At 56.0% G+C, this 13,072-nt stretch overlaps 1 protein-coding gene across 1 annotated transcript in view; it reads left to right on the top strand.

Annotated features, from left to right (window-relative positions):
- Positions 1 to 11,374, top strand: part of RORC (RAR related orphan receptor C) — a 66,996-nt gene extending 55,622 nt beyond the window's left edge. The window contains exons 4-10 of the mRNA XM_026656245.2: positions 2,355 to 2,937; positions 3,826 to 3,947; positions 5,890 to 6,022; positions 6,802 to 6,909; positions 8,199 to 8,309; positions 9,841 to 9,950; positions 11,206 to 11,374. Coding sequence (XP_026512030.1) covers positions 2,355 to 2,937; positions 3,826 to 3,947; positions 5,890 to 6,022; positions 6,802 to 6,909; positions 8,199 to 8,309; positions 9,841 to 9,950; positions 11,206 to 11,367 — 1,329 coding nt within the window. The 3' untranslated portion in view covers positions 11,368 to 11,374. The remainder of the gene's footprint in view (positions 1 to 2,354; positions 2,938 to 3,825; positions 3,948 to 5,889; positions 6,023 to 6,801; positions 6,910 to 8,198; positions 8,310 to 9,840; positions 9,951 to 11,205) is intronic.
- The last annotated feature ends 1,698 nt before the right edge of the window (positions 11,375 to 13,072 follow it).

Genomic DNA, 13,072 nt, shown 5'->3' on the forward strand with positions numbered 1-13,072 from the left:
CTGCTGCCTCCCACCCCAGAGGTCCCTGCATTTGACTCATTTCTTATGCCCTGATGTTAAAAATACCTGGCTCTGGCTGTAAAAATATGGAGATTTCTTTTGCTTCTGCCCTTTACTCCATCTAACCCAGTCTCTCATCTCTGACAGTGGCTGGTACCAGCTGCTTTTTGGGTTTTTCAACAAAAAACTAAAAACTGTTTTGTTTTGGTTTTGGTTTTTTTGGGGGAGGGGGGCTTAAATGTTTTCAGTTAAAGAAACAAAACCACAATTTTTTGTTGAAAGTACAACATTTTAACCAAAAATGTTCAGTTCTTGACCAAAAATTGTTCAGTTTTTGGTTGAAAAAACTGCAAAATGTCATTGGAAAAGATTTTTTTTTCTGTAGAAATGTTTCTCTTTGCCCACAAGCCATTCATCACCGAAAATCCATGATGATGGACAAACAGCAGCCACTGGTTCCCAAGTCCTCCGGTTCAAGAGGTTCAGTGGGTGAGAGTCTAAGCTGCACCCCCTGCAGGTGCTGATGAGAACCTGCAGCTCAGGTGCCCACCCTCTTCCTTTTATGCTGCACCTCCCAGTGTAACTTGGAGCAGCCTCGCTGGCCTCTATGTCTGTGCTATTATCCCTGTTGTGCAGATGGGGAAACTGAGGCTCAGACAGACACAGCTTGCTCACAGTCTGTAGCAAAGCAGGGAATTGAACCCAGGTCTTATGAGTCAGAGGTTAGCACCCGCGAACCAGTGGGCCAAACTATCTCTAAGTTATAGCAGTTTCTGCAGAGTTACCTGTGGCTTGTGGCACAGGGCAACTTAGCCATAGCTGCATGTGCTCTGGCCCCGCCCCCAGCACGCCCCCTACGCCAAGGCTTGACGTGGGGGCGGGGTCTGCGGAAGGCAGCCAATGGCAGTCCAGCGCCGCGCCGGAGCCAGCAGAATCCCCCCCTCAGCCCTTTGCGGGCTGCAAAGGCCTCTGAACGCCAGCAGAGTGGCGTACAGGAGCCGGGACAAGAACAGGGGAACCGCCCCCCTTTCCGGCCCAGAGAGGGGTCGAACCTTCATTCTCTTCCGCCCCCTGGGCATAAAAAGGTTTGACACCAGACTTCTTAGCAGAGGAGGAGTCCTCGGGTTGGGGATTATTAAAGGTGCTAAAAAAGCTACACGCGGAGGCTGAAGGAAGTGAAAGAGAAGCGCAGATAGCGAGGGGTCGGGCTGGTTAGGTAGCACCGTCAGCGCACAGCCCTGAGCCAGGCAGCGGGGGAGGCGGGGGGGTTAAACCAACCAGGAGGAGAGTGAAAGTCACACAAACACACCCCCCACCAACCCAATCCAAAGAGGATGGAAAAAGTAGCTCAAACCTTTAGCTAGGTGTCTCTCGGTGGTGAGTATGTAGGTCGCTCGAGAGAGCCAAAGAGCCCGACCACGTGGCACATGCGATCAGCCTCCCGCTGCGACCGCGGTTCCTCTCTGCAGCTGGGTAGATGAGGCTCCTGCTCAGGCACGCGACCACATACAGACCCACACGACCACCCGCAGAGCACGCACTGTTGTCCCCGCTCCCAAGTGAGTGCGCCGAGATCCTGAGATAGCCGTCCCCCGCCCTAGATCCTGGGCGCTTCTCTAGCGTGAGGGATCTCAGGCTGGGCGTCGCTCCCCCTGCCTTTCCCAGATTGCTGGAGGGGAGGGAGCAGCTGCCAAGGTGGGAGCTTCTGGGGGCAGAAAGTCTGCGAATCGCTGCTCTGGGGCCTTTCATCCTCAAGGATCCCAAAGCATTTTATACCCCCGGTGATCGGCTACCTCTGAAATGCAGCCACCTCTGGGGTGGGCCGTGGGAGCTGTTCAAGCAGCCACAGAGCAGTGTTGTCCTAGGGCGAGAAGTGAAAGGGATTGGAACTGCAGGGCAGAGCGTAAGTGACCCGAATTGGGATACGGCCACCAGCCCTGCTCCAGGGAAAACGCCCTGGGCTCGCTAGTGATCCAGGTTTCATCCCGTCCGCTTGGCGTGCTTTGCTGCTGGAGGGGAGTGATGGGGGTTGGTTACTGACTTGTTGGGGGGAAAGCACCCCTGTTAGGTAGTCACCCCCCTGCTGCACCATGGTTGGTGTCCCCCCCTCCCACCCAAGTGCTGCCCGGGCCCCTCGCTTAACAAGACAAACTTGGTGGGTCTTGATAGGCACAAGGAGCCAGACTCCACCGCTGTCAATGGGGGCAGCTCCTTCTGCCCTTTCCATCCCTGGCAGCTCGCTGCAGGCTCCTTATGGGACCCGCTGCCCCGTTATGTCTCCTGGATTTCCCAGGAGATGGAGGCCGGCGGAGGGAACCCAGGGCCCTTCACGACGGCTCCGGCCGTGAACACAGGGTCGGTCTGAGCCCCGACTCGACTCGTCCCTGCCCTTTCGTTCTCCAGCCGTCAAGTTCGGCCGCATGTCCAAGAAGCAGCGCGACAGCCTCCACGCCGAGGTGCAGAAGCAGCTGCAGCAGCAGCAGCAGCAGCAGCAGCAAGGCGGCGAAGTGGTGGCCCCGGCCTACTCCCTGGGCCTGGCTAACGGGCAACTCAAGCTGGCCTCCTCCCCGGACCTGCTGGAGTCCTCGGCCTGCTCCACGGCCCTCCTGAACGGACAGGCGCGGCTGAGCCAGTCTCCGGACGAGACAGCGGTTCTGGCCTACCCCAACGGACTGGCCAAGGGCCACAGCCGGCTGAGCGACAACCTGCGCGGCCCCTTCGCCAGGGACTACAGCCCCGAGCGGATCAAGATGGAGAGCAGGGCCAGCGTCTTCTACGCCCTGGAGGTGCAGGCGTCGCCGGACCTCTCCCGGCTGGACATCGGCGGGGGCAAGCGGGGCCAGGCCGGGGGCGACGTCGGGGAGACCGTCGACTTCTACACGAGTCCCAACTTCACCAGCCTCCTGGAGTCGCCCAATTCCTCGGTGACTGAGATCGGTGAGTCTCCTGGGGCAGGAACGCTCGGCTGGGCAGCCTCGGCCTTCTAGGGATCCCCACTCAGGCCGTATTACTGGGGGGCGGGGCTGGGGTTCACCATCCACACAGGGATTACAGGTCTTCTCCAGCTGTCAGCAGCAAGCTCAGTCTCTTAGCTTCAGCTGCTCTTTGTTCTCTTGGCCTTGGATTCGATCCCCGGTGACAACTCAGATGATGGTTCTTACACTCAGCTCCCATCATTCCAGAGAATCAGAGAATATCCGGGTTGGAAGGGACCTCAGGAGGTATCTAGTCCAACCCCCTGCTCAGAGCAGGACCAACCCCAACTAAATCATCCCAGCCAGGGCTTTGTCAAGCCAGGCCTTAAAAACCTCTCAGGATGGAGATTCCACCACCTCCCTAGGTAACCCATTCCAGTGCTTCACCACCCTCCTAGTGAAAAAGTGTTTCCTAATATCCAACCTAAACCTCCCCCACTGCAACTTGAGACCATTGCTCCTTGTTCTGTCATCTGCCACCACTGAGAACAGCCGAGCTCCATCCTCTTTGGAACCCCCTTTCAGTCCATGGGATGTCCTTGGGAACATCCTGCTCCATATCAGAGGATAACAGCCTACTGCAGCTACCAGCTAGTGGAGTTACTCCCCCACTGACACAGGAGAGGCCCATGCTTTTAACGCTGCAGATTCAAACCCTGCTAAGTGCCGGGCTGGGGGGAGGGGGCAGATCGTTACACACAGGGGCCTGCGTGCCAAGGCTGGCAGTGCAGAGCGATAGACTCAGGAAACCACAGAAAAAAACTGAAGGGAGAATCAGGGCTGCGGCCCAGGGACAGGCCCCGCCGTTCCCCGCGCTCCCCCTCTGAGCCTCGCCGCCTGCCGTCCGCAGAGCACCTGACCCAAAATGTCCTCAAGTCCTACCGGGAGACCTGCCAGCTGCGCCTGGAAGACTTGCAGCTCCTGAGGCTGGAGACGTTCTCGTGGGAGGAAGTCAGAAGCTACCAGAAGAAGGTGAGGTGGGGGGCGGGGCTGGGAGCTGGTGGAGACGCCTGCCACGGGTGGTGCAGTGACTTCTATGCTCGACTGATGCCCGGCACGGGATAAGCTGGTAGCCGGATAACCTGGGAAGCCAGCCCGCCGGGGTATGAGGCTAGGATAAACACCTCCCTTCCGGCCCGCTAAGGGATCAGTGGGGAATGTAGGCAGAGCAGCAGGAAGGCTTCCCAACCACAAGATCCGTTACGTGGCCCAGTTAAGGCTGGGCCGGCGACTGGGCAGGAGGCAGCGTCTCTAGGGGATTGGCCGAGAGAAACGACCGACGTTCTGCTCTTGGCTCTGATTGACTCTCTGGCTTTTGGGCAAGTCCCTTATGGCCCAACTTGTTCCAAGTTTTCCCAGGAGCAGAATCAGACTGTCCACCTGGAAATAGCCCGGGGGGGATTTAAACAGAGAAGGGAGGGACGGTTCTTCTACAGACGTTCTAGACCAGCCTCCAGGATTTTCTAGCAAGGATATTAAATTCTATACGGTTGGCTTAAAAATGGATGATCTACTCTGTTCAGGTCTATGGGACCTTACTAAATTTTGGAGGACTTTTCCATAGGGGCTGCCTGTAAATTGTCTTCCTAAATGACACCAGTTCCTCTGCTGGTGTTTCCTCTTGTACTGCGGTGGAAGAGCATAGAGCAGAGTTCTTAGCTGGCATGGAGCCCTAGTTTGTGGTCAGGGTCTGCTCAGCACTGGCTGCAAGAGGGGACTCGACTGAGTGACCCAGCGCGCGGTGTCTCTGACCTTTTGTGGCACTTTGGGGTTTAACATCAGCCGCATAGAGCCGATGCTGCCCCTTTATTGTTTATCGGGACTTCATTCAGCGCGCAGGGTTTTGGGTGAGTCACTGCTCGCTCGGTTGGGTTCAGATGAGGACTTCGCAATAAAATCAAAGGATGGGTCAGAGGGAAGAAAATGAGTTTGTTTGATTCAGCAGCTAATTAAGATCCATTAACTAAATGGGAACGTCTGTCTGGTTCGCTAAATGCTTCATCAGCTTTCCAGACGCGGCCAAGTCGTTTCGGAGCAATTCATAATGGCCCTGGCATAGGAACATTGGGATCAATACAGATCCAGCTTTGGGCCCGGTGGGGAGAGGAAAGGAAAATGGCTAACGTATGAGCAACCGCTGGGCTTCTGTCCTCTGTGGAGGAGACTAAAGGGCTAACTGCCCTGGCAGGACTCCTGGGGTCACAGGTGCAAAGTGCAGTAAAGGGCAATGAAAACCCAGAAAGAACGGGGGCGGGCTGGTTGAAAATATTCCGTTTAAATGGTTTGGGGCAGAAACTTGGGGTTTCGACTCAGTGACATTTTGCGCGAAAAATGCCCCCTTCTCATGGGAAATTTCAGTTTTTCATCAAAAAAACGAATGCCCCCAAAATGGAAAATTTTGGTTGGGAAATGCCCCCGCGGCGACTCATGCCTCTGTTCTCTTCTCTGGTCTGGGCTCTCCGGCCAGACTTCATCCCCCACATTCCACCAGGGCCAGGGACACCCATGATGCACTGCCTCCCCTGGCCAAGAGGGGAGACAGTGGTGCATCATGGGAGATGTAGTCTAACCAGGGAGCCCAGCCTCTCGAGGAGAACAGGTGTCTGAGGCACCCAGACTACAACTCCCATGAGGCACAGCGGCTGTATTTCCAAATTGAAATATTTCATTTCTTTGATTGTTCGCCAACAAGTGGGCTTATGGGGCGCTTGCTCCACATGGGGTGGGGCACATGGGGTGGTCGCACCAGGCATGGCACATGGTTATGGGGCAGCCACACCAGGCATGGTGGGTGGGGTAAGGAGCAGCTGTGCTCTACGGGGCGTGGAGGAGCCAAGTGTCATGGGACACGGCCCATGGGCCGAGGGGCTGTCAGCCGTACATTGTGGTGCAGCCGTGGCCTTCTCTCTTCCAGTCCATGGAGGAGATGTGGGAACGCTGTGCCTGCCGAATCACGGAAGCCATCCAGTACGTGGTGGAGTTTGCCAAGCGGATGGGCGGCTTCATGGAGCTGTGCCAAAACGACCAGATCGTGCTTCTGAAAGCAGGTACGCGGCTGGAACTGCTGCAGCCAGGCCCCCGCAGGGCTGCCCCCTTCCCCCGCCTGGGTCAATAAAGAGGCCATCCCTTGAGCTCTCAGTGAGAACAGCCTCCCTGGGAAGCAGACCCCACAGGCTCTGTATTCGGAGGCACAGCGCCCGGCCTGCAGGGGCTGTTTGCACCTGGATCTGTGCTGCTGCAAGACCCCGTCGTGCAACCGGGGCTGCCATGCCGGGCTCCAAACCACGAGCGTCCTTGGGTGGGAGCCGTGGGCTCGGCCCGCGTCCTGCACGGCCGCCGTCTCCGATCGCGCCTCCGGGGTGGACCGTACCCTGCGAATTTCCCAGCCGCTGTGGACGGGACAGCATGACTCAGGCCACGTCTGCGCTGCAGTCGGGGGGAGACAGGGTGACTGCACCCCGGCGCCACCTTTAACCTAGCTAGCAGGGCTAAACAGCAGCGAAGCCGCAGCAGCGTGGGGGGGTCCCTGGGTATGTGCTTCCATTGCCAGCCCAGGCCCATGCTGCCACGTCACGTCACTGCTATTTTTAGCCATGCTAGAGTGGGTAAAGCTAGCTCAGACATGCAGCGGGCACCCATTTGATAGCAGTGACACTCAAAGGCTGTGACACTCGGCCCCTACCCCCCAAACGGGCGCGTGCCTGGGGCTAGCTTACTTCCCTGGACCTCCCTGCTCTCATGCATAAAGGCAGAGACGTTGGGACCTCCGCTAAGTCTGTTGACATTTGCAACTTCTTCACTCCCGCCCCCGGCTCTGTTTTTGCAGGCGCCATGGAAGTGGTTCTGGTGCGAATGTGCCGTGCCTTTAATTCGGAGAACAGGACGGTCTTCTTCGAGGGCAAATATGCAGGCCCCGAGCTCTTCAAATCGCTTGGTATGATATCCGCGGTATTACGGTAAAGCCCAGAGGCCCCATTTTGTGCAGATACAGCGCAAGAGATGGTCTCTGCCCCAGAGAGCTCCCAGGCTAACGCGACACGGTCATCCTCCTTTTACAGATGGGGAAACTGAGGCCCAGAGAGACAGACCAAGATTTTCAGATGGCACTTGCTCCCATTTAGGTAGTGAAATGAACCAGCCAGGTTTTCAGCAGTGCCCGGCTCCTCCCTTTGTTGGGTTGCTGAGCGTATTTGAAAACGCCTTGCCCAGGGTGTCAGCAGCCGAGCCAGGACTCGAACCTGCATCCCCTGAGTGCCCGTCCGGTGCCTTAACCACAAGGCCGCCCTCGATCTCTTGCTCTTGGGACCCCCCGCTCACTCTATTACCCCAGCTGTTGGGAAGCCTCCTCTCCATTGTAAAGGGATTTTCACTGTTCTGCTTCTCTTCGAACCCTGGGTGAGAAATTTCTCTCAAGGAAAAGAGGCTGCACTAAGGAGTAACTGCAATTCAAATGCGGCAGGCCGGGCCCAGCGCCCCACCAGTACATGTGTCTGCTTGGCAAACACATGTGTCTCTCTGCCAGCAGCCAATACTAATGTCTCTGCAGAGATAATCTCGGGATGGGGGGGGGCGGTGATGGGCCCTTCCCAACCAGAGCACCCAGTGCTGCCTGCTGAGGCCCCGAAGAAGACGCCTGCATTGGGTTACGTCCAGTATGATGCTCTGCTGTGTTCGATCCGGAACGGTGGCTTTGATTTTTGCCCGGCCGATATCCAAGGGACTGGTTGGCAACAAGCCGTGGAGCCGTTTCCTTTCTAGGTCCCTGGTTCAAATCTAGCTCGGAGCACTAAGGCCCAACCAATGGCCGCTTAGGCTCCTTGGGCCAGCGGGCATCAGTTACTGTGTGTCTGGGCAGTGCCTAGTGAAATGGGGTCTGAGTGGGCTGAAGCCTCTGGGAATATTAAATAATATCTTCGGGGGCCTCTGACCAGTTCCCGGTGGCCAGGCGTTCACATCGCAGCAAACCCCCATTGTTGCCAATCTCAGAAGAGAAGCAGAGGATTATATGAGCCCTGGAGATTGGACTTCCCTCCCAGCCCCAGCGGGTGGAGGAGGTTTGTCGTGTGATCCCAGGGGGGACAATGCGTAGTCAGCGATGCCTGTAGACCCTGCGGGAGGCTGGTGAGAAAGGAAGGCTAATCCCGCCTCTGGGTGGCGCTGGAGAGGGGGCGGGGCCGCCCGGAGGAAGCCGCAGGTGACTGATGGCTCTGCTCCGTTTCCCAGGGTGCAACGAGCTGATCAACTCCATCTTCGACTTCGCTCACAGCCTGTGCTCGCTGCACTTCTCTGAGAACGAGATCGCCCTCTTCACCGCCCTGGTGCTCATCAACTCAAGTGAGCATCTGCCGCTGCTGCTGGCTTCAGTCCTAGGGCCGCAGCCCCCATCGTGGGAGGGGGGATTCCTGATGTTAATTGCCAAACAGCCACATAAGTAGAGCTGGTCAGAAAATAGGGGGCGGGGGTCTCTGGGAAATGTTGACTTTTTGACCCCTCTCCCATTCCACCTCCCCGGAAATATTTCACTTCATAATGGCACTGAGTAGGGATGTAAAGAGCAGTTTAAAAAGTTCACTAGTTAAACGATTAAAATTATATCGTTTAACCAGTTAACCATTAACCGAGGTAGCTCCGGTGGGCCTGGCATGGTGGGGGCTGGGGCTAGGGCTCACTCCGTCTCTGGAGTCCCACCAGCCCCTCTGGTATGGTGTGGCCAGGGCTGGGGTTTCTCCTGCCAGTGCAGGGCTGCTTGGGTTAACGGTTAAGGTTGGTTAACCTTTTACACCCTAGGACTGAGGTGCCTCCTGGGATTTGTAGTTCAAGTGCCTCATGCTCCCATTCTCCTCTATGGGCCACACTCTCTGGCTGGACTACATCTCCCATGATGCACTACGCTCTCCTCATTTGGTGAAGGGAGGCATCATGGGAAATGTAGTCCAGCCAGAGAACCCAGTCCATAGAGGAGACGAGGCGGATGAGGCACCGAAACCACCGCTCCCATGAGGAACCACGGCACCCTTGTAAATTGAATTATTTCAGTTTTTGGCCAAAAAATGTTTGGTTTTCGAGCGGTCGGTTTGATCAATGAAATATCACAATTTTAATGACAAAATTCCTGCAATCAAAACCCCCGTTTTCCATCAAAAAAACGACAGAACATTTTCAACCAGCCCCTGCCCCCAAACCTTTTCCTTCCTGAATCTGGTGCCCTCTGCTCTCCTGCCAGCACAGGTGGGCAAGTGTCTGGGTTTCACCCTGAGGTGCCCATTTCCAAGTCAGCGCTGAGAATGCCACCCCCCTCCTTCCCCATCTGGTCATGCGAATGGAACCAGAGAGAGACTGATGGGGCTTTAGAGTCACCCCTTCTCAGCCTGCTGCATCCTGCAGGCCATGCAACCCCGAGCCACCATCCTCAGGGACCAGGGCTCAGATCCTGAAGGGGAGCTAGACAGGGTTATTATGGAGGGCGAGATGTCACTCCAATCCCATTAGGAGGCCACTGACTAGCATTTGGCCAGGACCCCAGGGCTGAAACTGCAGAAGAGTTCTGCGGGAATCTCTGTGTTGCCACGGTGGGGTGTTCGTGGCTGGCCAGACGCTGTTGCAATCCTCAGCCCCAGTGTACGGTCGCTTGGATAACCCCAAGCGCTCAGCCAGCCTGGCCTGACCGCAGGGGGCTGAGATCCATCCATCCTGCACCTTAAACTGTCATGCGGCAGAATGCCGGGCTCTAGGGAGGCAATGCTCTCCCTCCGTCGTTCAGGTAGCATTGGCCCATTAAGAGAGGCGGGCGTGGGCCGAGAGAGACCCCGCCCCCCCAGTTGGGCATGGGAAATGCTCCTCAGTGCCTTCTCCTGTCTCGGTGCAGATCGGCCGTGGCTGCAGGAGAAGGGCAAGGTGGAGAGGCTGCAGAATAACCTGGAACTGGCCTTTAAACACATGTTACGGAAAACCCACCGGGAAGGCATCCTGGCCAAGGTAGGTGCACGGTCCCCACGGCCTTACCTGCCTCCTCTGTCGCAAGCCACACGCCCTGCCGGCGTAGGGCACCTCTTGAATGCTGCTGGTGTTGTGAAGCCCAGGAGCAAGGACTTGAGGGCCTGCTTCTGGGTCCCTTTACTGTGCCCCGTCTCTGGGGCTAGTGGGCCCCCAGCGCTCCCTTGCCGGAAGGAGACGCTCAGAGCCAGAGGGGGAGGGAGGCTTGGGCTGCTGGACCTGTAGCTGGTTACACGTGTCCAATGTGGATCGGGGGCTGGGTGGCTGAGGGGAGATATCTACACTGAGCAGACAATACGCTCAGGTTGGACATTAGGGACTCTCACTAGAGGATTCTGGGTAATTATGCAAATATTCGGTAGAGGTGGAGGGTTCCGAAAATGGGATCATGCTCACAGACCGGCAGCAGGCAGCAGAGTACACGCGCACAAGCACACACACACACACTGTCACACGCACGTGAGCACACGCATACACTCTCGCACATGCATGCACATGCACACGCACACTGTCACATTCTGTCACACACACATGCTCTTGCACACTCACACACACATGTACCATGCACAAACACACACTTCCACATGCATGCACACATGTGCGCACACATGCACTCGCATGCACGCACATACGCTCTCACACTGTCACACGCACACACTCTCGCACACTCAAATGCACACATGCACCATGTGCGCATGCACACACACTTTTGCACGCACACACATGCACACACACGCACACACAATCTCGCATGCACGCACCTGTGCTCACACTGTCACACGCATGCACTCTCGCAAACTCACATGCACCCATGCATGCATGTGCGCGTGCACACTTTCACATGCACGCACGCACATGCGCACACACACACTCGCGCGCACACTCACGCATGCACATGCGCTCACACTGCCACACGCATACACTCTCGCACACTCATGCACACGTGCACCGTGCACGCATGCACACACACACACTTTCACACATGCGCGCACACACTCTCGCATGCACACGCACGCACATGCACACGCACCCCCAGACATGTTCAGCAACATCACAAGAGCTCACAGAAGCCCCAGGCGTTGCCAGACCAGTTACTGCCCTGATCAAGCTGAGACCTTCTGAACTCCTTTCACTCACCGAGTGGCTTTGGGTCCCTGAAAGTTGGTCTGCGAGTGCTCAGCAGAGGGGCGGGGGCCTCGAGATCCGCGTTTATACCGCGTGCCTCTCTCCCTTGTAGCTGCCGCCCAAAGGGAAGCTGCGCAGTCTGTGTTACCAGCACGTGGAGAAGCTGCGGTCCTTCCGGCAGATGTACCCCATCATCGTCCACGCCGTGTTCCCCCCGCTCTACAAAGAGCTCTTCAGCTCCGAGTGCGAGCTCCAGGGAGCGGCAGCAGAATGATCCCCGCGGGAGGCCGGTGCCCAGAGACCGACTCCCATCTCGCGCCGGTCGGTCGCCCCCCGCCACCCCGGGATGGGAGGTTGCGGGGGGAAGAGGGGTGGACCAAATTGGAACCTGCTTCCTCCCATCCCCCTCCCAAACAGCACAGCAGAGGGGTGCGGTGCAGGAGGGGGTGCGGCCAAGTGATCAGAGCAGACAGCTGGGAGCCAGGACTCCTGGGTTCCATGCCCGCCTCTGCCACCAACCTGAGCAAGTCACTGCCCCTTTCTCTGGGCCTCGTTCCTCTCTCTAAAGTGCAGGGGGGAGGGAGACCCCTTCCCCCACACTCCATGGAGGTGGCGGGGTGATGCTTAAATAACCTCATGAAGCTCTTTGAGGGTCTCAGCTGGCAGGTGCTACCGAGGCACAAAGTATTACTGGGGAGACGCCCCAAGCCGAGACCCCAGTGGGGCTGAGATCAAGGAGGTTGCTAGCTTTTGCTGTAACATATTCAGGGCCAAGGAAAATACACTGCCCACCATATTACTCCAGTGACTAGAATCTAGAGACCGGCCCGGGTAGTTCAAATACCTCATTTTTTATTTTTATTTGTATTTGTTTTGGTGTCCTTACAGATTTGTGGCAGGAGACTTTTTAACCAAGCTGTTTTAAAATAATAATTGTACATAACATAGAGATCTATTTTTAAACGTTTGCCTTTACGTCTATTCTGCAGCGCCAGGGGATCAGCCCCCACCCACCCACCCCCCGCCCAAGCTCTTGTATTTCTTATTAATATCCAGCAATTGACCAGTTTGCGGCGCACTCTGCTGCCCCCTGCTGGAAAGAATCCCCATCTCCATGAAATTCTCAGGGTTTGAAACCCAACAATATGTTTTTACTCATAGTAAAATATATATATATATAGATACTGTATAAAGTTAATATAATAAAAGGCTGGTTTTTAATGTTAAGGCTATTTTTGGAAAGCAACAGATTCTAATTTTCTTAAGTACGGGGCTTTTACTGAGCGGGAGCTGATGGTTGTTTACAAGGGGAGTGATTTTCAAAATCGCCTTTTTCTAAAAGAGCTTTTGTAACCCAGTAAAAGGATTCGGATTGAAAATAGCTGGGGGTTTGTACAGCTGGGATTCGGAAGTACAGCCACCGCGGCGGGAGTCCGTCCATGGACCTCAGCCGGCTTTGGATCAAGCCAGTAGATCATGCAGGCACATGCCTAACGTCAAGGCCATGGTTGGCCCCGTTGATTTCACAGGCCATTGCCCCATAGACGCTGCGTGACATCGCTGTGAGGGGACAGCTTGGTCAAAAAAAAAGGTTCTCAGTGACTTAGGAGCTAAGTCCCATTTTCAGAAGGGGACTTGGGTACTTCGGCCCAGCATTTCAAAGAGAGCTAGGCACCTAAACACCATTGGGGAGCTGGGCAAACATCCTCCTGTCCCGCTGGTGTGAATCAGGAGTCAGTTCTGTTGAAGTCCACAGAGGAACTAGTGTAAGCGAGATCAGAACCTGGGTCATTAAGGGGAGTTCACCCCAGATTTGTAACAAACACCCAACTTCCTAAGCACCTTTGAACCTTGCACCGTCTGGATTCCAGAGGAATTAAATTGATCGACCCTCGAAACTATCTGCCTCTTTAAGAGCGTCACTGGGGACAGTCCTGTTTCCAGCACAATAAAAGACAATCAGACCCTCTCTGGCCTTA

Source organism: Terrapene carolina, unplaced genomic scaffold (genome assembly GCF_002925995.2).
Source record: "Terrapene carolina triunguis isolate 2854851 unplaced genomic scaffold, T_m_triunguis-2.0 Scaffold227, whole genome shotgun sequence".
Lineage (NCBI taxonomy): Eukaryota > Metazoa > Chordata > Testudines > Emydidae > Terrapene > Terrapene triunguis.